This window comes from Rhamphochromis longiceps, linkage group LG17 (assembly GCF_057381845.1).
Source record: "Rhamphochromis longiceps isolate RC_006_pf linkage group LG17, R_longiceps_female_GT1.1, whole genome shotgun sequence".
Lineage (NCBI taxonomy): Eukaryota > Metazoa > Chordata > Actinopteri > Cichliformes > Cichlidae > Rhamphochromis > Rhamphochromis longiceps.
In genome coordinates this window covers 33,980,409-33,995,103 of record NC_140573.1, presented here as the reverse complement: position 1 = coordinate 33,995,103, position 14,695 = coordinate 33,980,409, and the positions used below count along the sequence as shown (strand labels likewise).

Below are 14,695 nucleotides of genomic sequence, written 5' to 3'. Positions count from 1 at the left end.
ATGGCCCAGGATGTGAGTGGACGTGAGTGGATGTGTCCCTCCCCAGACGCCTTAACTTTGACGCCTTTGGAATTTGTACGTGCTTTTTGGAGTTTGTACGTGCTTTGTCTCTAGGGGCCACCGCATATGTTTATATATAAACATATATAAATAAAACCACAGTTTTTTTTTACATTAGCAATTCATTTTGTGCATAATTTTATATTGTTGTTAATAATAAATTAATTAAAGCAACAAAATAACCTGAAGAGCCGGTTGGGAGCCGAAAGAGCCGGCTTTTTTTGTGAGCCAAGCCGAAAGAGCTGGTTCTCTAAAAAGAGCCGGAAATCCCATCACTATTCTACTGTGCCAAAACTCCTAAATCTTTTGTTGCCTTTCAACGACCAGTGTTTTCAAATGTGGAAGAGCTGCTTTCGAGATTTTTATTCAGTCTAAGACATTCAAGATTATTGTCTGGCACAACCACGCAAAATGTCCAGCTCACTTTACTGAAAAACTATTTCCTGCTGTGTTAGTTGGCAGCAATAAATATGAGAGTAAATCCTCCTGGAAGTCACTGTGCTAGATGCATCACATGCAGATGAGTCAAATCACCTGGTTTTTGGCATCCGTGGCCTATCCACTTGAATGGGCACTCTCTAAGCCTCTCAGGCAATTGCCTCTCAAAATCCTCTGCAATTCTGTCTATGTTACTCAATTGTGTTAACAGACTGGGCAACATTGCAAACCTTTTTAATTGCCATTTCATCAGAGCATCTTAAGTATCCATGCTTTGTTAGTGTTTGGCAGAAATCAGGAGTGCTGTAATAGACTGGATGTTTTGGGACTGTGGACACTTTCATGTTCAGCATCATCCAGTCAAAGTCTGGAAGCCTTAACAAGATATGTTTGTGCACCTGCTATATCTGTATTTACTTTCTTGTATTCATATCTCACTGGACATATTAACGACCCCCAATTTCATTTCTCACTGACTAGTTCTGTTTACTGAAGTCAAATGTGGTCTTTAGATATTATTTTTTGTTCTGTTGCTCAGCTGTTGTAAAAAACAATTGTATTGCCCTGCTGTTTTCATTTTCACAAGTTTATACTTGTTGAATTTTCTACTGACTTGTCACTTTTTTAAACCTTGATCTTTTCAATATAGACAGAGCTTGGTAGTGTGTGTTTGATCAGCTGATATTTAATAAGGCTAAGACAATCAGTACAAGATTTACAACAAAAAAAGTGTCTTATTAATATTCGTAAAACTGAATAAGGAAAGTTTTTATATATTTCCACATTACCAACCCTTTTAGAGACATTATAAGTTGATTCTGTTGAAAACCCTGAACTTTTCATCCTCTCTCAGCAGGTGTTGATGCAGATTTTCAGTGTTTTTCTCTCTCTCCCTTTCTCTCTGTATCCCTCTTCTTCTCCTCTATTTTCTCTCCCTGTCCTTCTGTTAACTTTCTCCACCACTTTCTTTCTTCTTTTTCTTACCACTGGTCTTGTCCGTTTGGTTGTATTAACTCAAAATAAAATGAATAATAATAAAATTCTAATAAAACTTGACTATCAAGTGGACCATTATAGCGAACAGCATAATGCTCCACTTTGGCTGTTTTGGCCTTCAAGAAACAATTCTGATTGCTACACTGCTACACTAAAGGAATAGTTAAAATTGATTTTTAAAGTTTACTAAACTTGATCAACTCTGTGTGATGAATGTATTTCAGTGGTTGAAAATATTTTATCATGAAAGAAACCACACAAGTCAAAATTTGTCACCTCTTGTTGACATTCTGCAACTGACTGAAAGGAGTGTGTTCATAGTGGAAATTAGATTTCCCTGTAACAAAAGGAGGGAGAACTTCTGTTTGCTGGGAACTGACTTGTATACAGTCGACAGTCAGCCGATTGTGGGTCATAATTCTAAGGAGCTTTATCCTTACGTTTGTGGTAAAAGAACAGTACATTTGGAAACTCATGTTTGTGTTTAAATATTTATTTGTTTTTTACTTTTTTTTTTACTATGGCAAAAAAATGATAGCTAAAAAAAGATGAACATTTTAGTTTCTCAAAAAAGATTCATACTAACAGTGCTGTATATTGTGTGTTGTGTCATGGCGTACGGTGTCATCTGCAACTACTTTAACCTACTTTGACCTGAGCTGAGCACTTTACAGTAGTTTCTTGCTATAAGAACAAAAAGAGGCACTTAACATTCACATATGTCAACAGAACCCCACCACTTTGGCAGTTTTACATGACTGAATTGAGTTCAAAGTGTCACAGTGTCTTCACTGAAGAAATAAATCCAAATGGGACAACTTATATGTATAGTCATGCATAATCTTTGTCTATTTTAATAAGTCTTACCTTTGCTGTGACCGATGGCATGCCTTCGGAAAGACTCATTTAGTCATCTGTCTCACATGCATGTGACAGAACAGTTACCCTTCTGTTTAAATCAATCTGGTTGTCTACATAGACCTTGTTCTAGTTCTACTTATGCTGCATGAGCCTAAAAATAAAGCATATTTTTTATGTTTTTTATGAGAGTAGGAAGCTATCTAGAAAAAATAAAACAAAAACTCGCCATTATTAAAACACCATTTCTCAAAAGGAGGCATATGCTCAAATAAACAAAGACTAATTTGACGAATAACTTTATTAGTATTTTGTTCATATTTTTTGTACAATATTTATCTATCTGTCTAAAACAAACTGTGCTTTATTTGTCTACTAGTTAACAATATAATAACATATGAGGGTCGGGCATATATAGTTCATTGATTTACTAGTCCAAGTAAAGCACTAAATAAATAAATGAATGAAGCTAAACAGTAATAAAGCTTAACAGTTTCAAAACTGAGCTACAATATAATTTGCTCACAGCAACCTATTTCCCAAGCTTAAATACTCATGCAATTGGACGTGTGATTAAACACAAATATTTGTTTATGTCAAAGCAAAACTAATGAAACTTTAAATGTATTTGCTCCACAAGTGGCAGATCTGGACTTTTGGCCTTGGTTTGATCAAATGTGAAGTCTTTCAAACAGTAAAACATAAAAAAAGTTTTTATTTCTCAATACCACTGACCAAAATTCAACTTTACTAACTTCAGGAGTCACCATGGTAGCAACAAGTGTGTCTTAGTCCTTTGCCTCTTAGAGCCCCCCCCCCCCCCCCCCCGCCCCTTTTTTGTAGCCTTTTCTATTTATAGAGTATCTGTGCTTCTTTATTTTTCTGATGCCATGCTTGTGTTCTCAAATTAGCGAAGACATTCTCTTGATTGGCTTGTGTTTTCTATATTTGCATACCTTCAGTCAAGTGTAATGGTCTGACAGCACAACCACATGCTAAAGTAATATAAACACACCAATTATTTCATTAGGTACATCCGTTCAACGGTTTATTCATGCAAATATCTAACCATCCAATCATAAGGCCATCTCTTTATTACTGCAGAGGGCCTACACAAACAGACTCCCCAGTCACCAGATCTCAAGCCAATAGTGCACATTTGGGATGTTGCAAATTTGCACCATGGATGTGCAGCCGACAAATCTGCAGCACCTGTGTGATGCTGTCATGTCACTACAGACCTAAAAAATGCTTCTAACAACTCAATGAAGCTATGCCATGAAAAACAAAGGCAGTTCTCAAGGCAAAAGACGGGCCAACTAAGGATTAGCAAGCCATACCTAATGTTCCTATATAATAATGAAAATATAATCCACTTTTGGTGAAAGTTCACATGGTTCTGGCAACTCCAGGAGGAAATTCATGTCACGCTGGGGGGAGGCCAGCAACTTGAACAGAACCGAAGTGCATAAACCCAAAGCGGAGGCAAGGTACCGTTTCAAAACAATTTATTGGTGAACGTACAATACATGCGAAAAAGGTGAATACACAGAGGCGTGGCTAACTGTGGCATGGAAACGTGGCCGTGAAACTGTCAGAGTGGCAGGACCATAAGGACAACTGGATCTGGTTAGGTAAGTAATGGTCACACTGGGGAGAGAGGAGAGCAGAGTTAGAGCTTGGTTAAAATGGACTACTAGAGAGGGTGAGTATAACAGTCTTTCCACCTTACTTGCAGGATGTGGAGGTGAGGTGTTGAGGGGGAGGTGATGTAATTCCTCGGGGTTTGAGAAGGTGAAACGGCTGACCTGGGGTCTGTTGGATCTAAAGTCGTGAGCGGGCAGGAGGGCAGACAGGTGAGGTCTGGAGATATTTCCCAATGAGCGGGTACAAACCGAGATCCAAGAAGTGAGTGGCAGTCAGCACTGGAGAAAGTCCTGGAGCACAAGAAACAACCTAAGTCAACCTATTTGCGAGCAGAAACATGAATGTGCGAGACGGTTGCCAACATCAGGTAGATGACAAACTGCCGTGGAAGAGATGACAGCGCCGAGCCTAAATGCTCTTTGGCCTAATTGTCCCAATTTGCTCCAGATGTGTGAAGCTGTGGTGGCCCTACCAATGGGCAGATCCAAGGATGCTCAGGAAAATTTGCAGCCGCTCACTCAGACCATGACATTGCTTCCTTTTTTGGTCAACTAAATATAGTTTTTGAGAGTGCTGTATCAAGGGTCTCTTTTTCCTCCACCATAAAGATTGGTACTCTTCCAGCAAAACAGGAACCTTCAGTGGCTAAAATACAGTCACTGGTTGAATTGGATAACAATAATAAAATAAAGGGTAAGCTTTCATATAATGTTAGCCATGTTAGCACTAAAAAATGGCTGTTAGATCATTTTATTATTTCAGCTTTTAGAAAAAAAAAGAAAGAAAGGCCCTTTGGGGTGTGTAGTTCTTCGGGAAGCTCATCTTAGTTTAGTGACCCCTCAAGCAGTCACTTGAACTGTTTTGTCCCAAAGTGTTTATATTATTAAATGGTACTTTGAAGGGCCATCTAAGATGTGACATTACTATACAACCTTCTGCACCTTTTGCTTTTGCTCTGCATTTTCACATTTTAATGTGAAGAAAATCACACATAAATGCACATGAATGGATATGACAGTGAAGGTGAATACTGGTCAGCTGGGACTAGTTTGAACTTCTCACTGGCCAGAGGTTTAGTGAAGAAACAGACTATGAAGGCCAGCTCCACACACAGAGAGATATTAATACAGGCACACACACATATGCCTACCTCTGCATCAGCTCAACTACTATGACCCTTAGGCAGCTCTGATGGCCAATTTCCAATGTAAATTAGTCATCTCTACACTGAACATGTCTGAAATGCCATTACTCATGCAGATATTGTGAAATCAACCATTAGCGACAGAAACCTCATGAAAGGTTGCTAGGGTCTGGACTGGAATACTAATTATGAAAGAGCTTCACTGCTGAAGCAGGGGGCAGGGACTTCAGCAGCCAGTGGTGGCCAACTAGTAATTATAATAAACATCTTGAATCCATTCAAATCATTATACTCGATGCCTGCCTGTTCGGCGCGCGCTTTCAGGGTACGCACACATTTAAACCCAGTTGGCGTAAGGATGCATTGTTGAAGCCACCTCCACAGAAAATAATGTTTTGTAAGTGGTTTGTTTAGTTTGGAATGGAAAATGTACAAGAAATGTAGACGGAAAATAATTTTAAGAGAATTAAGGTGTGTACAGCTATCCGGTCTTTAAGTGATGAAGTGATGAAACCTGCTTCCAGGCCCAAACTACTCTGCGTTTAATAAGGCTTTTGTGTTTTTAACATGTTTTAAAGATTTTTCTCTTGTTCTATTTAATCTCAAAAAGCCCCTAAAAACAGTCAGTGATCACTGTCGGCCTCTCTCGGTTTTTATTACTGCTATTCATTTTAAAGCTCAGTATTTAAAACCATATGATGTAACTACAGCCCAGCCCATGCAGCAGTATATTAATGACTAACCTCATATTGTGGATGGATTATCTCAGTTGTTCTCCTGACTGACGTTCGGTCTGTTTACAGCATTCTGCCATGTGATTACATTTGTCCCTAACCATCGGGAAACCTCAAGTTAACTTTTATCGAGTGGAAAAAAGTTAGCGTTCATCCTCCAGTTTCAGTGTTTATATTATGCTAACATAGCTGTGTCGCTAGCGATCACATAGCTCATCATTATAGACCAGCTAGCCCAACTTCAGTAACCCCACAAACGTGACTGCTGTTTAGTTTTCTGTCTTCATTTATGTCTGAAGTGATAGCAGAGCTGTACCTTTTAATTTGTTTCAGAAATCCCTCAGTTAGAACATGGTATATTATATTTAGATAGAAACTAGTGAGCTAACTCCCTGCTAACTTCTAACTCCGTTAAATGTCATAAATTCCGTTTCCATTGATGCCTGGATGCCCTGGATGGACCTGGTAGAGGAGGCACACTGATCAGTTTATTACAGATGAAAGAATTCAGACAGTTTTTCAACTCTCAGTGATCCCGCAATGATCGTTTGAGTTATGGACCTGCAGCGGAGTTTGGACCCAGACACGGCTAATGATGTAAGACTTAAAGACCGGATAGGATTTGGTTTGTGAGTCTAAGGCTTCGTTCATACTGCAGGCGAAAGTGCATCAAATCCGATTTTTTTGACCCTATGCGACCCATATCCAATCATGGTATGACAGTGTGAACGGAACAAATCCAATATTTTCAAATCCGATCTGGGTCACTTTCATATGTGGTACTGAATCCGATACATATCTGATGTTTCAGAAAGCGACTGCTGTTTGAATGGTCATGTCGCATTAAATCCGTCTTTTACGTCACTGACACAAGACAGACACCAATTATCAGCGCCGGAGAAGAGCCCGAGAATACATCGTGAACGCTTCCTGGCCATCCAGTGTAGATGTTAGTGAAACTGTTGGGAAGACAACGTTGGAGAAACGTGAACATTTTATTTGTACTGTATAATCTGCAGATTCTGACAGAAATCTGCAACTATCCTTTGAAGCACCGCTCCTCTCTAAAACAGCAATAAGGATAATTATTAGGTTATTTACATTATTATGTAAATAACAAAATAACTTAAAGAAAAAATTGGGAAAAATAAAGTCCGAAATAAGTCTTTATATTAAGGGCCATCAGTCAAACAATATTGTTTGCTCTGGGTCTAAACGGAGCGCGTTGTGTGTGACGTCTTCTTTTGCACATGCACTAGAGCGCGTTTGCTGTCGCATTTTATTTGTAGTGTGAACAAGCTGACAAAAAAATCGGATTTGATCAAAACATCTGAATTTAACATTAAGACCTGCAGTGTGAACGTAGCCTTAGTCTAAAGGGTTTGCGACAGAGAGAGATGTCAAAAAATAATTAAATTAATTAGTTACATTTGACCACAAAATCAAAATGTTTGGTGAGGAATGCAATTAAATAACAATGATAATTATATTTTAGCATATAACATATCACTTTGATTAAAGAGTTTGTGCATAGTGGTGGATTAACCATTACAGATACAGAAAAATGCTGTTACTTTAGGGCGGCTTTGGCATAAATGAATGTTATATTGGGTAGTTGTCTAATAAATGTGTTTAGCACTGTCAATAGTACTAATTAATAAAAAAAACAACATATATGGCAGTGGAAAATGTCTCAAAAAATGTAAATTATTTATTAAAAAGAAAACACTGAATTGCATGTAAATACAGTTCCATGAACATTAACAAAAATGTCCTTAATTTAAAATAAAATAATTTAATATTTAGGTTGAGTCTTGTTATACTGTTCATCTATTACTATACAGTGTTATTACTGGGTTATTACTGATATATTCTGTTATATAAAAAAGATTAAAGAAGTACTTTATTTACTGTTTGATCAGTTAATTGATGAAAGTAAGTCGATTATATGTTAAATAGAATTTTCAAAAAACTAAACAATGACAATTTTGAAATATTTCCCGTAAAGCGAAAATGGCAATAAATTGGAAACACTGCACCACTGGACTGATGACAAATAATAGGGCGGGATGTTTATAAGGATTTTTTTAAATCATTAAGATCCTAATTATTTGCCACAATTATTTGTTGATTTTGCTGGTAAAAACATTTAAACGCTGCTGTCACATTTTCATCCTTGTCCATTACTCTTCATAAATGTATCTTTGCAGACAAGTCTTTGAATGTGTTCATTTTACCTCCAACTTTCCCGGACAGGTTCTTATCTGTCATTTAATGTAGTGTTACTTGTCCAGTAGTGGTACGTGCTGCATGGAGCAGGTGTGATTGGCTCATACAGGCATGGGGTTGATTTGCTTTTGCTTTGAATTTTATCGGTGGAGCACACATTTAAAATATCACCAGATTATGTTTGTTTAATTATAGGATGCCAATTGTGTGATTGAGATTAAAATCAAATGATCCCCTAACTGATGTATTGCTTTCAACTGAGTAACTGTTATTGCATGTTAAGTCTGAAGATGGTCAAGATGAAGGCTAGCCAACAGTCCAACAATTACATACTGAAGCCCACCAACCTGTCAACAATATCGCTGCCAACCAGTGCAGGTAATTAGGGCTTCATTTTTGTATGTGAGCACTTAATAGTGGGAGTTCAGACCTGCGATTATAGGGCGTAATGGGTTGGCTAGTTGCTACGGAGTTGTCTGGCATTTATGCTACATATGTCCACTCATCTCTTGTGTCACGAGGAGCCCCAGGCTCACACCATGACGTTAATAGTCAGGCCCCACTGCTCGTCTCTCCTCCCCTCCCTCCATCTGCTCCTCTTTTTCTCCCCCCCTTCCTATGGCTCTCCCTTTCATTTTTTCACTTTGTTTCACTTACTTTCTCATTTGTCTTCTCTTTTTGCCTTTGGACAAACTGCATGAAAAATGCTTTAGAAAACACCAGAACTGAGACTTTTTACTCAAGTTTTGAGCACATGGAAAAATGTTGTCTCAGTCTTTCTTTGTATTTATGGCCTTTTATTTGTTAGCATAGTGTTTATGTTAGGGGTGGGTTACTTATGCTTTACATTGTAAACGATGAAGTACATTTTCCAGACCTATTCTAGTCTTTGTCCTCTTTTGTTGGATGCTTTCTTTAGGGTCCGCCACAGTGGCCCATCTGCCTCCATCTTACCCTATCCCTAACATCCTCCTCTGTCACACCAACTCTCTTTGTATTCTCCTTCACTACATCCATAAATCTTGTCTGCTGTTTTCCTCTTTTCATTCTGTCTTCTACCTCCATATTCAGTATCATTTTTCCAGTGTCCAGTTCAGTTTCAATGACGTTTATTTTCTCTTCTATTGACTCTGTATTATGTGTGTGTGTGTTTGTGTGCTTTTTGTTTTCTTTTGTTTATTTTGTCGGTGGGTTTGAGCACACAACATTACAACTTTGTTATGAAGTGCTAGATTAATTTTATTTGCATTAACTTCCAGTAATCCTGATTAAGAAACTTTTACTTCAATAATATGAACTTGACAAATTACTAATGTTAAGTTATTAAAAACAAAGACTAAAACATGATTAAGTAAATGTGTTAAGAAAAAAACACTATTCATTTCCCAGTCAGGACTACAAACAAAACAAAAAACACTCAGTTTTCATTATCTGTGGGATATATTAATCAGTGCATCAGGTAGCACACGTTATAATTTTTTTCTTCAGTGAGTTAAATTATTGGAGTAAAACTATTTCTGCCATTTATGTTAAAATAACAAATCATGTGGAGTTAAATTTACAGAAGCATTTTCTTGTTTTACTTTGGACAAAGCTCACATGAAAGCATGAAATTCTCAAAGAATCTCAATGCACACAACAAACATGATTAAAAAAAAATGCTCTGTCTATATGAAATGCCACTCAGTATATGACTTTCATAACTTAAAAACGTTGCCATCATACTGTTCACTTACGAAACATGGTTTAATGTGGCATATTATTTTGCAAATGTAAACACTAATCACCCCCCCCCCCCCCCCCCCTCCGCCCCGTCCCCAAAAAACAAACAACAAAAACCAAAACACAGCAAGCCTTAATAATCATTTCTAACATTTCATCTTTTCTCTTCTGTAAAACTATTGTTTTTTCTAATAATTGAGATTTATTACAACTATAGTCATTAATGTTTTATATATCTTATACTACATCATAAAGTATCATAATCTTAGATTACTTACTAACCTGAACAAATAAAAACATCTATTGAGGAACTAAGCACAAATGAGCTCTTAGGATGTGTTAAATTTAAACTCCCTGATCACCCCCACATTGTTTCTACATGCTAATCCAGTCTATCAGTAAAGATTGATGACTATGAACTATTTTTTGTTCATAAATGCAATCTCCTCCTCACAGAGAAAATGATGCTCACGCCAACAATCTTCATCACTCCACTGCCCAAGGGCGCTTGTCTTATCAATGACACCACAGTGGTTGGACATGGGCATCGCTGGTATTTTGCCATTCTTCCATTTGCTGTAGCCCACTGTTCTGTCTTTCCAAATCCAGAACCCAAAGAGAGTACTCTGCCTGAGACCAATCCAGAATGGACCTTCAACCTCAGTGTGATTTAGCCATTGTTCAACAGCCTTCTGATCTTCCTCATCCTCAATCCACAGCAGGCCGTTGTGGTTTTCCTCACAGTAGTCAAGGGCTCCTTCCCAAGTAGATTTATTTTTGATAACTTTGATTCTCATGTTGCCTGAAAACCACGCAAAAAATATAAGTAAGATAATATAATTTCAGTCACATCATGAATATTCTGCATGCAAACCTTCTACGCCGAAATAATTACTACTCTTATGTTGCAAATAATACTTGGATAGATTCAGTTTGTTCTACTAAGTCAATTATTTATATAAATACACATTTGAGGTTTTAGTGGACCTTTAATTTGTCTTTTCAGTCTTGCTTTTACTTAAAGGAAATATGGGGAAAAGTGCTTGTGTTAATACAATAGTATAAAAAACCCCTAATAGAATTGTGTAATTTAGGCAACACTAGAGCTAATCAGTTCAGACTGAATTGGTGACTGGCTAAGTTTTGTTTTAAAGACTCCTCCTATAGTTACTTTAACTTAAAATATTCATATTTCACAGCAAAATTATCGGTAATAGCTCCTGTCATAGTTACTGTCAAATTAGTTTGTTGAAATAAATAGTTACTTACCTTTAGTGCAAAATATTCCTCCGTCTATGACACACTCCACTTTATGCAGATTATTCAAATCAAAGGTAGCACACTCTGGATTATTATTATTATTATTATTCTTCGGCCAGTTTCTGTATGTAGAGCAACTTCCATCTACCCATGTCCACTGATCGTGTTGAAGCCCAATCCAAAAGGTTTTGTTTTTTCCTTTTTCAGACACGTCATTGTTTTGGGTCTCATTACTGATGCTCACTAAATCAGTGTAATGTCTTCTACAGTACTGCAGTGCCTGGCACCAGTCCTTTTCCTTATCAATCAGTATATAATTATTATCTGCAAACAAAAGAAGCACAACATTTATTTTGTTTTATTTTTTTGTCATTCATTTAATTAAAATAACTGCATTTTCATCACAAGTTTTAAGGTGGTTCTGGCTTAAAGCAAACCCAGACTATGTTTAAACTGCATACTCAAGTGACTCAAATCAGACAAAACCTAAATGGAATATATCTCTGGTAAGGTGTGCTGTCAGAGTAGTCACATGATAAATTCATATATTTTGGTTTGTACAAAAAACATTGTGCCTGTCATCATTCAGGGAAACACCTTGCATGGTTTTGGTATGATTGTTGTACTGAGCATGCAGATTAACATTTTGGGACCTCATCACTGTTCACAATTAATTGCTCACAAATGCATGAGTAGAAAATGTACACAAAAACAATGTATCTGACAAAAAGAAGAAGGCCTTGAATATGAATGCAGCTGTGCTGTGTTGCAAACATTTAAGAGGCATCTTACAAAGTGTTGTTTTTGAATTAGAAAAAAAGGGAAATCACCAAAATGCAAGCAAATATCACTTGCTTGATTTACCTTTGTAGCACATGAAAGGCTTCCTGTCCGAACAGTTGAAAGCTTTCCATGTTATGTTTGTCATAGCTTCACAGATTTGGTCATCACCAATACTAGTTACTTGTGAGTTATTAAATGCAAGTGAGTTTCCATCTGACCAAGTCGTGACACTGCTTTGATTCTTACGCAGCCCTGACCAAAACTGAACCCCCTCCTCTCCAGGCACATTCTTTAAAAGAGCACCTAAGTCCTCTTGATGATACACAGTTACCAATGAACTGTCATTGCTTTTACACTTGTTCAGTGAATCCATCCAGTTCATTTTGTCGTCATCTTTACTTAAAAAAAACGAAACCCTTCGCAGATGACTTCCAACTGTAAAGTCAAAAAGTCCTATAAAAATGAAAACAGAACAGGATCATATTTTTCATTTGCCCAACATATATAATGATAGAAATAACAAACATTATGAACAGCATGACTGTTAAATTAAGTAATTTAGGTTCAAAATATGACAAATATATTTCCCAGCTATAAAATAATAACCTTTTGCCTATTACATCTCTAAGGAATATTTCATTAATTTACAAGCTGTTACATGTAAAATAAGAACAGTGACACATCACATTCAGGGAAAAACATTAAAAGTGGCTTTCTTTTAATAGAACTATTTGAAGGCACTGCTCCTAAAATTCATCTTTTATGTCCACACACACACACACACACACACACACACACACACACACACACACACACACACACACACACACACACACACACACACACAACATGCAAGCCAAATCAAGACCACGATGGGGAAACCTACCTAATGACAGCACCAACAACACAGAGGTCATCATCAGCACGCTTAGGGATAGGCTCATATTGTAAAATGACTGGCTTAGAAAAAAAGCACAAAGATCATTTAAAAAACAAAGTGGAGTCCAAGTCAAAGGGCAATTATTCTCTGTGGCTCAAGAATTAATAAAAGTTTGATTCCCTGATTATTTACAATAACTTATCTGTAACCAGACTTTGTTCAGACTTTGTTTGTTCAATAAATTAATCCAAATTGCATAAAGTCTCTTACCTGCTTTGGTCAGAGGCCCACTGCAGTCAGTGTTTTGTGTTAGGAACTCACTGGGTTCATATTTAAGAGCGATGGAAGGTAACTGAATGTGTACATAGGAAAAACAGTGACGCCTAGAGATTAATAGTTAACCAAAGCCTGTCCTGTGGGGCTGAATGGCAGTCACAATTGTTATAGAAATATTATATTTCCGTATATCAATCTTAACAACTCCTGAAAACAAGAAACACAAAACTGATATATTTTAACAGTAGAAGACAGACTATTCCTGGATTGTTATAGTCATTAAATACTTGTAAGCTATTGATAAACCCCTTGTATTCAAAAGGATACAATTTTAACTAATTTTAGTCCTGGATAATAATCTGTGCTACAGCTACACATTCCTCTGAATTTAATTTATACAAATAATCTACACAAACCCATCATCATATGGAACTTTGATCATTACTAGCTATCTTTAACCACATCTGACCTTCTTCGTTCTATCTAAATGCGTAACTCACATTTTTCCATCTTAGCTTTGATTCAGCCACAAAGTCAAACTCCTCACATTAAGAATCTCTTTCTTAAGAGTGTCCTATAGGTCCAGGAAAGCAGCATTAACCTAGATTTTCCTAACTCCTGCTTGAGTTTGAACCTGGGACCTCATAGTTATAATTCAACAGTGCTAAGCATTGAGCCACTGCACTGTCTCATCTGAATAAGCATTATTCTATGAGCAATAGGGAACAGAGGAATTTTTGTAAAGTTGGTAAACATGTTATGGCCCTTCCCCCCCCCCCCCCCCCCCCCCCTTTTCTTTCTCTTCTATAAATTTCCCATCAGATTAATTATGTTTTTAAACATCACATTTGGAGTTTATAACTTCAAATATCAAATTACTTGAATCAAATGTAATCTGTCACAAGGGACCGTTGTTTTCCCAGTCACTGGGCTTTACTCTCCCTTTCTTGAAGGCATTTGTTTTTGTTACTTCCTGTGTATTGTGCAGCATATTTTCTGTTGTGGGTCATGCATTGCATCTTGTTTCACAGTTAGTTACCAGTTCATCTATTTTCCACTGCAGTGTCCGCCACCTGTGTTTTTCGCTCATGTTTCTTGTTTCATGCCTTCAGCATTTCTGCCTTCTTCAGCTTTTGAAGCATTTTTCCTAAATTATCTTTCAAGTTTTTGCTAACATCAATTTCCTCACTTTTTTATTAGCTTGGTTAATAAAGCTCACCTTCTACTCATCGAAACTTCCTTGCATGTTTTGCATTTGCTTCCTGTTGTTCCTGAACTCGGCAATATAGTTACACAGTACACGAGAGCTACATTTGTTTATTATTCAAATCATGAGACTGGGAGTAGAGTCGGCAGCAATTTACTGTAGGTGTCTATGAATAGCCCTGTGTGTCAGGAGAAGAAATGCAAATCGGGTTGCAGGTTTTGGTGAATATTTAACTCTGGACTTGTTGAGGGGTTTAAAACGTCAAGTATAGAAATTTTTCTGAGCTCTGCAAATTATTTTCACATATAATTTCACATCATATCGCAAACCCCAAACTTCACCATGTGCAGACTTGTCAATAGGTTACAAACTCTGCAGACTTATGTTCTGTGATCTTTTAAACAAGTGTTTTAGATGTGATTCAAATCTTAAGATGTACAGCATACAATGGCAATAGCCTG

The 14,695-nt window shown here is 37.1% G+C and overlaps 1 protein-coding gene across 1 annotated transcript; it reads right to left on the bottom strand.

Annotated features, from left to right (window-relative positions):
• Nucleotides 1-10,247: 10,247 nt before the first annotated feature.
• On the bottom strand, nt 10,248-12,815 carry LOC146650035 (macrophage mannose receptor 1-like). Its single transcript, XM_085385977.1, has 4 exons — nt 12,758-12,815; nt 11,953-12,324; nt 11,098-11,412; nt 10,248-10,630 (listed from the first exon to the last, which is right to left on the bottom strand). The coding sequence occupies exons 1-4, from the start codon at nt 12,813-12,815 to the stop codon at nt 10,248-10,250; spliced, it is 1,128 nt and encodes a 375-aa protein (XP_085242103.1).
• Between the last annotated feature and the right edge of the window lie 1,880 nt (nt 12,816-14,695).

Excerpts from the sequence above, each read along its gene's own strand:
- LOC146650035 (XM_085385977.1), bottom strand. The coding sequence starts at position 12,815 with ATGAGCCTATCCCTAAGCGTGCTGATGATGACCTCTGTGTTGTTGGTG. Across the intron at positions 11,413-11,952 it reads GCCTTTCATGTGCTACAAAG|ATAATAATTATATACTGATT; the intron begins GTAAATCAAGCA and ends TTTTGTTTGCAG. Across the intron at positions 10,631-11,097 it reads AGGAATATTTTGCACTAAAG|GCAACATGAGAATCAAAGTT; the intron begins GTAAGTAACTAT and ends CGTGGTTTTCAG.